At 38.0% G+C, this 13,598-nt stretch overlaps 1 protein-coding gene across 5 annotated transcripts; it reads left to right on the top strand.

The window, feature by feature from the left end:
• The first annotated feature begins 1,390 nt into the window (after positions 1–1,390).
• Positions 1,391–13,598, top strand: LOC139908308 (T-cell differentiation antigen CD6-like). Of its 5 annotated transcripts, none has more exons than XM_078290534.1 (14): positions 1,391–1,527; positions 3,655–3,723; positions 5,067–5,348; positions 5,924–6,238; positions 7,383–7,697; positions 8,067–8,126; positions 8,449–8,607; positions 10,689–10,805; positions 11,384–11,506; positions 11,682–11,753; positions 12,013–12,099; positions 12,192–12,272; positions 12,725–12,829; positions 13,001–13,598. In XM_078290534.1, exons 1-14 carry the CDS (start codon positions 1,476–1,478, stop codon positions 13,099–13,101), a joined length of 1,938 nt encoding a protein of 645 aa, XP_078146660.1. In that variant the 5' UTR covers positions 1,391–1,475; the 3' UTR covers positions 13,102–13,598. The 5 variants fall into 5 exon arrangements, with proteins under 5 accessions (XP_078146660.1, XP_078146661.1, XP_078146662.1 ...); XM_078290535.1 differs by having other exon boundaries at positions 11,381–11,506; positions 12,016–12,099; XM_078290536.1 differs by having other exon boundaries at positions 11,381–11,506; positions 13,004–13,598.

Here is a 13,598-nt window from a genome sequence, read left to right as displayed (position 1 = left end):
CAACCACGCTGTTTAGCAGCTGTTGAAGAAGTGCATTGCTCGAAGAATTACATTTATAATAGCATTAAAATAAAACCACCCATTTGCGAGACTTTACAGTGAACCGTTAAGACGCCCCGCTTCGTGTCATGCCTGTGGTTTTAAAATGGTAAAACACGGCCTCAGAAAACCTTACTGCTTAATTTCATGGTCTGTCCGTTTGAATTCAATGCTATCTGCAGCCTGGATGTTTTTAAAGCTTGAGACAAACACAACCGAATATAATAACCATCATTTGAATTGATACTAATAGGCTCAAACTAATTGTCTACTGTTGCTGTTGTCATGAAGTAATGTCGCCCCCAGCTGGTTAAACTTGGTTGTAGCTGTATCACCCTTCGGAAATATGCCTTATTGCACATAAGACACATGTATGTCATTTCGTTTGTCAGAGTTTGAAGATTTATCCTCTACATTTAGCATGAGGAGGTAACTTGACATCACATATCATGTGAAATAATTGCTGAGGTCTCATAGTTTCACTCATCTCACACTTTTGATAGCAGAGGCCTATAATGCCTTCAAAACATTTATCATTATTACAGTCAGTTAATTTATGTAATATGGGTCATACCTTACAAAAATCTGTAACATTTTCTTTAGATGGCACTGTAAGTAATTTTATGCTAATTATAGCTGTAAATGCTCTATTCTAACATTAATATCACATTAGAAAATTAAAGGCATTATGATACATCATGGCATACATTTTAATACAGTATGAATCTGACATGACTGTGTTATGATTGTCATTTTTTTAAATTTTTTAAACATTTATTTGTAGGAAGTTTTATGTATGCAATACAAAATGTTAACTTACAACAAAAATCCCCGACCCCTCAACCCCCGCCCCCCACCCACATCTCATCTTCCACAGAAAGAAAAACGAAAGAAAGGAAATAATAAAAATAAAATAAAAAAAATAAAAAAAAGGAGAAAGGAGTAGCAGAATTAGTAAAGCATTATAGTAGACATATTACACTGTTCTTTAAATAAATCCTATACAATTATTTAGACTAGGAAGTAGCAATATTATAGTGCATCTGACATATATATATAATAATATGTCATTTTTATTATTATTGTCATTATTATATCATTATATATAATAATGATATAATAATATAATTCTAATGCTCTCATACTGAGCTCATGATGCCTTTGAATGCTTTATAAGAAACACTTGAACCATAAATTAGCTTTGAGCCAATTTGTTTTTTACTATTTGACCATTAGGGTGTCACTGAGAGAAACCCATGGGCTTCACTTCCTGTCTCGATGCACATGGGAAGTGCTGCAGATGAAACAGGGGAACAAGAGAGGAAACCACACTTTGCGCAGACAGGCACAAAAGATAGCCAAGTATGTTTTTCTGCACAGTTTGAGTTTGAGCTGTGAGCAGATGCAGTAGAGGACGTTTCCCTCTTGTCTACAACATGAAGTTGGTGAATTGCATTATAATTGTCCAAGTGATCTATCTCTGTCAAGGTAATGTATTCAGTTTTATACATTTACACATCTTGCATAAGGTATTCACAAATTGTTAGGTCTACTATCACACGTGTTCAGTCGCTTTACTGAAGTGAGTTGAAATTTAGACTGACTTTTACTTTTGTGATTATATGCTGGCATGCTTACATTTTGCACTATTTGTTTTTCCAAATCTGTTTGCATCACCAGTGGGTCTCAATTAATTTTGATCCACTTTGACCTAAATTTGATCTTGTAGATGAAATGGCAACCAGCGCAGTAGCATATAAAATGCAAAGCTGTTTTTTGGGGTTTTTTTTTAATGAAAATTATAAACTAAACTAAGGGGATTTGTCAGTCTGTGACAAAATAATAATGACAAATAAATAATATCATCGGTGGCAGTCAAAAAAGGAAATGTCATGTCAAATTATCTTCCCTAACATGAGATTACATGGTGCTCATAAAGTAATACAATTGCGTCCTAACATGTTGAATGATTAAAACAACTTTTTACTTTTATTACTACTACTATTACTTAGTTACTTTTAATTTTGGTTAGTACATTAATATATTCTGCTGTTTGGACTTGATAAAATCATATTCATCTATGTCTTTTACTTTGATAGTCCATGAGTTGAATGAAATAGAAAGCAAATTACTTAATTCTAGCAGGATGTGTAATTTGGACGAGACTCTGTAACTTTATTTCTCTTATTTTATTGTCTGTTGATGTGTGGCAGAAGTCTACCAGTTATTGCCTCTATTTATTAAAAGGGAAACAGAAGAATTATAAATCCTTCACCTTCCTGAATTTCCCCAAGGGGATTAATAAAGTGCTATCTTATCTTATCTTATCTTAAGTAATAGTAGAAATACGCTGTTAAAAGAGCACACTGGCATCAGTAGAATTATTTTCTATTCATAATTCTGCTCTGGAAAAAGTAAAAGTACAAGTTCAATATGATGTCCGAGTGTTTTAGTGTGAGAAAACATTCCACCTTTTACGTATCAACATGTTAAGGTGACGCTAAAGGGGCATTTGGTCCAGTTACAGTTGCCCTTATTGATTATTTTTATGATCATGTGTTTTGTATGCAAAACTCTTTTCCTTAAACTAATAACTTCAAGTGTTAGGCCTATATACTGAGATGTAATGGAGGCTAAACTCACCTCAACTCATTTCACCCACCTTTTTATTCACACAATAGGGTTCACCCAGCTTTTTAGGATAACATAAATCTTTATTTCATGAAATACACTGCCAGTCAAAAGTTTGGACACACCATATTTTTCTTTATTTTTACTATTTTCCACATTTTAGAAAAATAGTAAAGACATCAAAACTATGAAATAACACAAATGGAATTATGCAGTGACCAAAAAAGTGTTAAACAAATCGAAACTATCTTATATTTTAGATTCTTTAAAGTAGCCGCCCTTTGCCTTGATTCAATTCATATAGGCATCAACTTCACTATTTATATTTGTCTAAGAAACAAATTTCAAGCATTTAAGCATAATCCTTTAGATCAAAATGGCTTTAAGATCATGAAAAACATAGTACATTCAATCAGGTATATCCAAACTTTTGCCGGGCAGTGTACATAGTAAGTAGCTTTATATGAGGATAGGGTCCTTTAGGGAAAACAAAAAACATAAATGAATGCTTTCTGAAAAAATTATGTATTTTTGATTCTATAAGTGGTTGTTTTCCTTATGATGATCACTGACTGAAGGTCATAGTTTACCCTCCTTTTTATTCAACACTACACGATGGGTGTTATGATGATTTAAGTTCCCTTAAATATAATCACTCAAGCAACGTTTCAAAGTAGCACTAAACAGCAGCAGTCGAGCAAACTTTCCAAAACATGGTAGGATATATATACTGTATATATATGTCAGCGGTGTGGCCTTTTCACCCTGCCACTGTAGTAATGGATGGGCTGAATACCAAGATGAAAGGTAATATGGTAAAATGGTCAAGTGGTTATTCTTAAAAAGTTCTGCATGTGGTTAGACGCGCTTCATGTGGCGATGTGTTAGTGGTCAGAGAGTCAACTGCTTTTGATGCTCAAGTGTCGGTGATGTCAGACTGACAGGTTTCAAGAAAGCGATGTGTCTTTTCTCTCTTCATTTCAGCTTCTGAACACTCCTCCACTCAAACAGGACAAAATGTGAATACTACGAAGCCAAGAGAGGAATTCAACAGTAAGTGATGCTTAATCAGAAAGAATAATCTCTCTCACGCACATTTTCTTCTGTGCCACATTTTATAAAGACGTAGAACAGCTGCCACTATTTAAATAGCCATTTGAATTTCTGGCTTTCCGTTTAAAAGTTTTCCCAGAAGTAATCCTCTAATTTTTTCACAAGTATTTGTAATCAGAATACATCATTTTTTTAGATATCATACCAGAACACAGCAGATTTTTTTGTATTTAATATGTAATGCCATAATATAATACATAAAAGTATTCTGTTGCTACCCAATCCTTCACACCCACACACACGCACGCACACGCGCACACACACCCACCCACACACACACACACACACACACACACACACACACACACACACGCACACACACACACACACATTATTTCTTAGGTATCATACCAGAATACAGCTGATTTTTTGGTTTTTAATACATAATGCCATTAGAAGTATTCTGTTGCTACCCAACACTGCACACACACACACACACACACACACACGCACACACACAGTGCACTACTACCCACTGTATGAAAACCCTGGTTCTCAACATCCTAAACCGTGTCACAGGATGTGGAGGTGGTCTGGGTGTAAAGCACATCTTGTTGAAGATGCAGGTGCACGTCGAACCGTGCGACAGCGAAACATTCCCCCACGCAGCTTCTGGCCTGCACTGCAAATTAACGCCATCATTGGTTGTTTTTGTGGCTTTCTGCACAACTGTACTTTCACACCATATTTTCGCCCTAGTAACGTCTCTGCCCAAAGAACTCGCAATAAGAATCAGTGTTAATTTATTTGCCAAGCAATAATGATGATGATGGTAATATAAACTGTATTTGTATTGCACTTTACACAGCAACAAAGAGCTGACAAAGTTAAAGAGTACAACGGATGTGTAGGAGTTTGTCTACATGTGTCTGTAAACAGCAAGAATAGGCAGGTGTCATTTTTTGCGTGGAGTAATGAATGTTCAACTTTTAGCAGTAGGCGTTTCAGAATCTGAATTACTTTAATTACCAGAAATGTGCAGGAATTTGTCTTGGTGACGTTGTTGTAGAGACATAGTTTTTACAATACATGTGCAAAAGGACAGTTCAAGACATACTGTGGACAGTACACTAAAAATATCACTCAGCATTTACACGTTCATCATCAGTTGTATAACTTCACATTAAAAAAAGAGTGCACACAATACAAAATCATAACCTTCATATCTTTTGGACCTTGGTTCAACAGCAACATTATAATTGAGAATCAGAATCAATGTCTGCTTTTTGTTTTTACCGGGATAATAATAATAATTTTGTATTTCTCGTTCTGTCTCTACAAAGGCGACCCTTACATCCTCCAGCATGGCGGTAAATGCACCTGGACCTTCAAGATGCCTGGAAACAGCAGCGGAGCTCTGCTGGCTCTCCCAGCTGAGGCCAGAGACGAGCTGGTTGAGCAGATCTGCCAGGATCTGGGCTGTGGCAGCGTTTATAGTTTGAGAGAAACCAGCTCACCGCCCAAAACTAGTTGCTTCCAGAACTGTTCTTACCAAGACCGTCGTCTTCAGAACTGTTCAGAGAACGTAGGAAGTAATTGTACTGTGATTACTGAAGTTGTTTGCGGTAAGGTCAACTATCTTTTGTAGTTCCCCAAAAATCAGTTTGTGTTGATACTGTAGCATTAAAGCTGTACCAGGCAACTTTGCATGTTAGTGGCTCCAAATGGCAGCAACAGGTAAAATTTTAAATTCAATACCTAGAAATCCTGTAAAGTGACATCAGTAAACTGCACACAGCACGCTCATGTTTACCAACCCAGCCGGTCTGTGGTGCTTTAAACCAAAGAAAACCAAAGGCACTGTTGGTGAGTCCAGTTTTCTCTGGACGGAGCGCTGCTCACTGCTGTTTAGGAGACAGAGAGATGTGTCCATACCCGACAAATAGAGCCAATCTACAGGGTCTTAATTAGTGGGGATGAGACAGCTGATAAAACAGATGTATTTTTACATAAAGATCTTGCCTAGTGCAGCTTTAATCTTGTGAAATGTAACGTTTTTAGAATTGTATGTTATTTATTGTACCATTTGCTATGCAATTTTCAATAAACATTATGGGCCTATATGAGGCATCCACATAAATTGATCACATATCCATCACATAGTGAGCTGACACCACACTCTTTACCATTTCATCCTCAGGCCGCCAGGCTGTGCGGCTGGCAGGAGGAGCAGACCGCTGTGCCGGACGGGTGGAATTATGGGAAAATGGGAAATGGGGCACGGTGTGTGACGACGAGTGGGACCTGAGAGACGCCGACGTGGTTTGCTCCCAGCTCGGCTGCGGCTTTGCCATCAGCGTGTCTGGACAGGGCGGCTCCTTCCCCCGGGGCAGCGGCCCCATCCACCTGGACGAGCTGAACTGTACGGGCTCCGAGGGGAACCTGTGGGACTGTCCCGCCGCACAGCAGGAGCACGACTGTGGACACAAGGAGGACGCCGGGGTCGTCTGCTCAGGTGACAGTCCACTTCAATAACCTTTATTTACACTGGGAAACACTATGGGGGGCAGAGCTTTCTTTTATGTCGGCATGTACAAAGGGAAATAAACAAGCTGAATATCAAAACAATAAATAAATAAATCTCAGACTATAGAAAACTAAACAAGGCTTTACAGCATGGCACACTAGGCAGTTTAGACAAGCTGAACAGAATCATTCTTGTATCTTCCCCTTAATCGTTACTAAAACAGTACAGAAAATAATGAATCTCATGTGATTGTTCTCTAAAGTTTGTACACAGAAAGTAAATTGTTGTTTTTTTTGGTCATTTAAGTTTTTATTAATTTTTCACATGGTTAGAAACAACAAAAAACAGACAAAGATGACTATGGGAACACTAGCACAAACAAAAACAGACATAAAAGGGAAATAATAATAGTACAATAATAATAACAATAATAATAATAAATACATAATTTTAAATAAAATAAAAATTGGCAGTCAAGACAGCAGCTATAAGTCCCTAAATCAAACCACGGAAAAACTCCACTCTAAGATGTTATATCCTTAATATACTGTATATATATGAGGAAGTGGTTCCAGGCCAGGTTAGATTTCCCTTGGAGATCATTCACCCTGGCAATCACATCCTCAAGAGAGGCAGTTTCAGTCATCAGCCTCAACCATTCTGTCCACGCCATCCACTCCGGAGGGCGTGGAGTCTTTCAGTTCTGTAAAATGAGCCTGGCTGCTGTGAGGCTAGCACAAACTCTGCTTTAGTGATGCCTTGTGGTAAGACTGATTTGTAAAGGCAGATTTTTCAGGTTCTATGTTATTTTCTGCTCTCACATGTACATACATTTCACATTATTAGAGGCAGAATATCCTTTTCTGTTAGCTTATTTAGTTTTAAGCAGAAAATGTTATCTAAATGTTCATCTATAGCCTATTGGACAAGGGTGAAATTGTCTTATTAGTTGTCTTATACTGTTGCAGGCTGAGTATTTGAACTTTCACAAACACAAGTTCTTCCTTATGGCTCCTAAACAAACAGGGGATACTCTACACACACAAATATTAATATACGCATGAATAGACATTGTTAGTTGAGTTTTTCAACTGTGACTGATGGTTTCACGGTGTATATTTTCTCTGTGCAGAGATGAAAGCAGTGAGGCTGAGCGGAGGAGCGGACCGCTGCTCTGGCAGGGTGGAGATCCACCGTAACGGGAGCTGGGGGACGGTGTGTGACACCTGCTGGGACAAAGAGGTGGCCTCCATGGTGTGCTCCATGTTGAAATGTGGTGACGAGTGGCAGCAGTTCACTCAGTTTAATCCTCCCATCGTTCACAACAATGGAACGTTGTGGTTCTATATGTGCAGAAAACACCATACAAATCTGTGGCAATGTAAAGAGTTTATCAACAACACAAACCTGTGCATGGGCACTAATGCAGCTGCCCTTATTTGTAAAGGTTAGTAAGAACTTTTTATGTTTGTAGTTGTTAATAGGTAATGCAGTATGTTTTGTCAGACAACAGCTGGGTTAGGGTTAAGGCAGGCAACAAAACCCAGTGACTTTAGTTAGATGCAGTGAAATATGTCTGTTAGCTGTTGCTGTTCAATCGTTTCAGAATCATACAAAAGTTTGCACTAATGATAATTGTTTAAATTTGAAATTCACAATGAGCTCGGGCTGCTTACTTGATGAAACCGGATGCTACAACTGTTTTTTTTTTCTTTTTAAATGGGTTAATCAAAGATGCAATTTCTTCTCTCTGTGAAATCTCGTATTTGTTCAGAAATAGTACAGAAAAAAAGTAAACAATGTCTTTGTCATGCAGGTTCACGTGGGTTTCCCATCGCCACCACACCTAATACAACTTTAACCACAAATTGGACTGGTAAACATCTTATTTGCCTTATCTGATAGTATTAAATAGTATGTGTAAATCCTTTTTATCTTGCTTTCAGTGCTCTTTGACCTAGTTAAGTGCCAGAGTTCACCAAATGGGACAATTCTGTTACTAACAACCTAACTGACATCAAAACAGTCTTTATATAGTAAACCTCAACCCATCTGTGACTGCATGCAAGTTAAAACAAACATTAAGAATTATTGCCAACTTCTATTTGACCCCGGACTGATTTGAACCAGCCATCTATCATTAGAGTGTATAAGAACGGCATGGCAGAAACCTAAGACTCTCTCCTTTCTGATCTTAGCTTCCCTCCCTGCAAACACAACTACAGTCAACCCCAGTGGAGGCTTCTTCTTCCCTGACTTGTCTCCAGAGCTGCTCGCCTGCATCGCTCTGTCTGTTGTGCTCTTTGTGGTTCTGACTGCAAACGCCGTGCTCTGCTGCCACCACAGAAGAAGAGATGGTTGGTTCTGCTAACTTCAACATGACAAAGACATCCGTAGCACATTCTCACCGCTTTGATTTGAATCATAATTCAGCAATGCTAAGGATTTTAACTGATGCCAAATGAAGAGACCATATATCGTTGTACAAAGCAAATTATGGTAGATTAATTGCTCAAATAAAATCAGATTTGGCACGATGGGAGATTCTCCCACTCTCATTATTTGGTAGAATTGAAACAGTTAGGATGAATATACTCCTATGGAGTATGGAATATTATATCTTTTTCAGTCATTACCCATCTGGATACCGGTATCAGTCTTTAAAATGCTAGACAAGTTGATTTCCACATTTATATGGCAGAAGAGGAAACCTAGGATTAAACTGAAACTGTTAGCTTACCCAAAAAATCAAGGAGGCCTTAATCTTCCCGATTTGAAATTATATTACAGGGCAGCACAACTTCATGGAATGGCTGAGTGGTTAATGCAAGATGAGGAGGCGAATTGGCTGGGATTAGAAAAAAATTAATGTCCACTAGTGCCTCTTGAGACGCTGCCATTTCTGGAGCAAAAAAGCTGGAGAAAACTTAAGATAAAAAATGAATGGATGAACTGCACCCAGAAAGTCTGGTCACTGGTTAGAAAAAAGGTGGAAGCACCTTTAACGATATCAAGAGCGATGAGGATTGCAAAGAATGTGGATTTTCTGCCAGGTAAATTAGATGCTGGGTTTAGGGAGTGGGCGGAGAAAGGACTTATTACAATAGACCAAATGTTTGAAGGGGAAATTTTAAAATCATTTAAACAATAAATTTGGTTTATGCTCCAAAGATTTTTATAGATACCTACAACTGAGAAGCTATTTAATGTCACATAGGGAAAGGAACACCCTTAAGCGACCACCCATTGCCATAGAACTTTTTTTGATAAGGATTACAGAAGAAAAGAGTAGCACAAAAATTGTGTCACAAATTTATAAATGTGTACAAGTACAAATGTCAGGGAATACTCTGGACATAAAAGAAAAGTGGGAGCTGGAGATGAATGTTATTATTGAGGATGAAACATGTGAAGACGTGTGTGAAGAGGGACATAAAATAACTAGTAGCCCACTATGGAAAGAAAGAGATCACACACACATTTTTTGGGACTGTCCAAAATTGAAGTCATACTGGGAAGGGATTCATACAGAAATACTTGCCATTTTGAACATTGATTTACCATTAGACCCATTGTATTATATTATAGGAGCAATCCCTGATGGAGCTATGGAAAAGAGAAAGGCTTACTTGCTGCAAAAATGATAACTTTATCTTGGCTCAAACCACTGCCACCCACCTTACATCAATGGCAAGATAGGTTAATGAAAGTGTACTCAATGGAAAAATAACAGCAAAACTCCATGTAAAGACCGGCATGTTTTTAAACCGATGGGCTCCTGTAATTGCTTATTTTACATTACCAATGTGATAAGGAGCTGTACTGATTTATATGTGAATTTGGCCTAGATCTGTTTCTTTTATGGTACTTTTCTTTCATTTATTTATATATTTATTTATTTATTTATTTTTATTTGGAGACTCCTCTCTATGTGGATGCACATGATGCCATGATTTATAATTTCTATGTATGTTTGCCGAACTGTGAATAGTTCCCCTTAAAACATTTTTGTATTTCATGTTGTTTTTGTTTTAATTTCCTGACAAAGCAGCTGTGTACAATTCAAATGCGCATAAGTAGAAATAAACACTTTGTTAAAAAAAAAAAAGAGACCATATATCCCCAGTTTTAGCGCCTGTACAGTGGATACCAGTTTGATTTAGAATTAATTTTTAGGATCTCAAGGCTAAGTTGTGCTTTTGCCATCAGGACTCCTAGACCCCCCTATATTATTATTATCATTATTATTATTTCTAATTATTATTTCTAATTATTTTTATTCAGCAACTCTGTAAAAAGAACTTGTGTTCCTAAGTCCTGCATGGGAGACAGTTTTCACAAAAGTACTTCCCATGAAACAATCACAGATAACACAAGATAGACGTTAGACGTTTCATGCAGTCAGATTATCTTTTAAATTATTATTTTTTGTCTGCAGCTCTCTTAGTGCAGCAGAGACACAGCAACCTACAGAAAGCCTCTGAGTATCAGCGCAGTGACTACCAAGATGCTGTCGACCTGATCAAGGTCACCGCCGGCCCAGTGGAGAGGGACGGTCAGTGGTTGAATATTTCCAAAAATGTGGTAAAAACAAATGAAGATGATGTGTGTAGAATTCAAACTACGGGTATTACAGTAATAGAAATCAGTGTAAGCTTTGGAAGTATAACTGAAAACTGGAGAAAATGAATTCCTGGTTTTGACATATAACTTTTTCATGAGTTTGCCTTGGATAATATTTTTGCGTGAGAAGCTTTTAAAAAGGTTATTTCTGTGGGGTCTTTGTTTCCCCTTATTTCCTGTATGCACTTGTATGGAAGAGGATTAGGGCCATATGTGAAAAATGTATTCGAGGTCTGAGATTAATCTCAGAATTCTGAGAAAAAACTCAGAATTCTGAGAAAAAAATCATAATTCTGAATTCTGACATTAAACTCAGAATTCTGACTTTATTCTCAGAATCTCAGAATTCTGATATTAATCCCAGAACACAAATAAATTTTTCGCATTTGGCCCTAATCCTCTTCCACACACATGCACAGTGTTGAGAGAGTTGTTGAACTGTAAAGCATCCAGAAAGCGTCTAGTCGTCTCATCTGGTCGTCTCGTTCTTTGTGTGTTTGTTTGAAGAAGTCCCCTCCAATCCCAGGTTTCTCTGGACCCAGCTTAGTAGTGCTGACAGCACCTCACTAGATACAGACTATGAGCAGTATGACCCAAGCAATGAACCGTCTGTCCCTTTATCAACCTTTCGGAGTGAGCTATCTTCTTTTATTTCCTCTCCATTTGTATTTACGTGTCTTAATCCTACATGTGCGGTTGAAGTTGTGCTGCTGAGTGTTTGCAGAGTGTGCAGATCAATGCTGTTTGCAGTGAATGTTTGCAGGATGCTGATTAAAACAATGCTCTGTATGCGTCATTTTGAATCCAGACTCTCAGCGATACAGAACAGACATGAACCCTTTGATGGGGGCTCCAGCTCTCGGCAGCCTCTCTGAGGAAGGTGAGTCCATGTTACGCTGCAATAATCACCAATAAAGACAGCTTACAGCATTATTCCCGTTTGACTAGATGCAAAAGTATATTGCTGTTCCTGATAATTCAAATCTGATTCTTTAGATTAGTAGGTAGAGCAAGGCATCAAACCCAGAGTTAGGGTTTTGATTCCCACTGGACACTAACAACACAAACACTTGTGGTACTGTAATGGATAAATGTGTCCACCAAATGGCAAATATCTTTTTTTTTTTTTACTGTTTCAGCAGCAACTGGACTCCTTACAAACCATAGTGGTCCCACAGGAGATGAATATGCTATAGTGTCAAAAAGTCCCAGCCGCAACCTCAGTGGTGACATTTCTTCCTTTTACCATATTTCTTATAATAATACTAAAAAGTCATTGGTGGTCTGCAAATATTAACGCAGTTTGTCTTTGTTGCAGTGGATTCATTTGAATCTTCCAGCACCTCCTCTGGGGAATGCTATGAAAACACAAGACATGACGATGATTCAGTAACTGCTGGTTAGTCTCATTCATTCATTCACAAAAACCCAAGACCCATCACAATGTTACAAGTGTGCTAAACTAAATCTGGAGGTGGTTGCAGCTTAGGCGTTAGAAAAGAGGCCTTGAAACCAAGAGGTCGCAGGTTCAGTTCCTCAGACAGGCTGGGAGAGTGTAGGAAAGGGAATGAGAAACATTGTAATTCTTCCTTTTGTAATTCTTCAATAAATTACATTCAAATTCAGTCACATTCATTAAATTACATTCAAATTCAATTTAAACTCATTCAAATTCAATAAACAATTACAATGTTTCGAAACGTATTTCTTCAATAATAAGTAATAGACAGTGTGTGGGAGTTTGTCTTTGCATGTTCTGTAGGCTTCCAAGTCCTCTCCTACACACCTGTCTCCTGATATAGGTGTGTTTATAAAAACCTGAACTCATCACATTTGGTCTCTGTGTCACAGAGCCGCACCAGTCACCTGTCTGCTACAGCAACACCGACACTTCAAAGCTGATCTTCAATACTGACCAGCTCCACTCTGGACAGATGATAAACAGACAGGAGTCAGGTGAATATCACTTCAGACAATAAATATGTGGGGAAGGCACTCACAGTTCTTTTCTCACAATTTTATTTTTGAAGCCTGATGAATAACACTTCATCTTGGTGAAAAAGATGGTGGTGTTGTACTTGTGGAAGTAAAGGTTCGTAACGTATTTGTGATGCAATGTGTTTCTAGAAGATCTGACCAGTGATGATGAAGAGGACGGCCCCGTCTACTCCCCTGTGAGCCCCGACTGCAACCCGTCATTCTCAGACGACTATGACGACATAGCATAGGCAACTGCTGACGAACAGAGGAGGTAAACAGATCACGGACATGTGGGATGTATGGGCTCCAAACTGAGATTGCACTGCAAGGAACACACTGTGCATTGACCTGTACTGTAAGACCAAATACCTGAGAAGACAAAGAGCAATATGTTTAATGTACAGTTCTCTCTACATTAAAACACAAGTAATGTTCTGACACTGTCATGACATCAGATGTTTTGTGAATGTAATAGCTGTGACTGTAACATAATTTTAGTATTTTTCATATTAAGCAAATGTATGTATTTGTATAGCAGTACTGTCTAAATGCTATGCATTCAAATGTGCTAATATTTGCAATATTGTTTGTTGCTGTGGATGTTTGCTAAGGAACAGTAAGACTGTTGAGTTCCACCACAAGGTGGCAGCGCAAGCTTGTAATTAATTGAAGGTTCAAGCACTTGAGTAGAGACAAGTCTTTTCATGTAAATTACAGAAATAGCCAGTAAAACCATGAAATATGT

The sequence above is a fragment of the Centroberyx gerrardi genome, chromosome 19 (genome assembly GCF_048128805.1).
Source record: "Centroberyx gerrardi isolate f3 chromosome 19, fCenGer3.hap1.cur.20231027, whole genome shotgun sequence".
NCBI lineage: Eukaryota > Metazoa > Chordata > Actinopteri > Beryciformes > Berycidae > Centroberyx > Centroberyx gerrardi.
The sequence above is the reverse complement of the archived record's forward strand: the minus strand, read 5'-3'. Positions and strand labels throughout refer to the sequence as shown.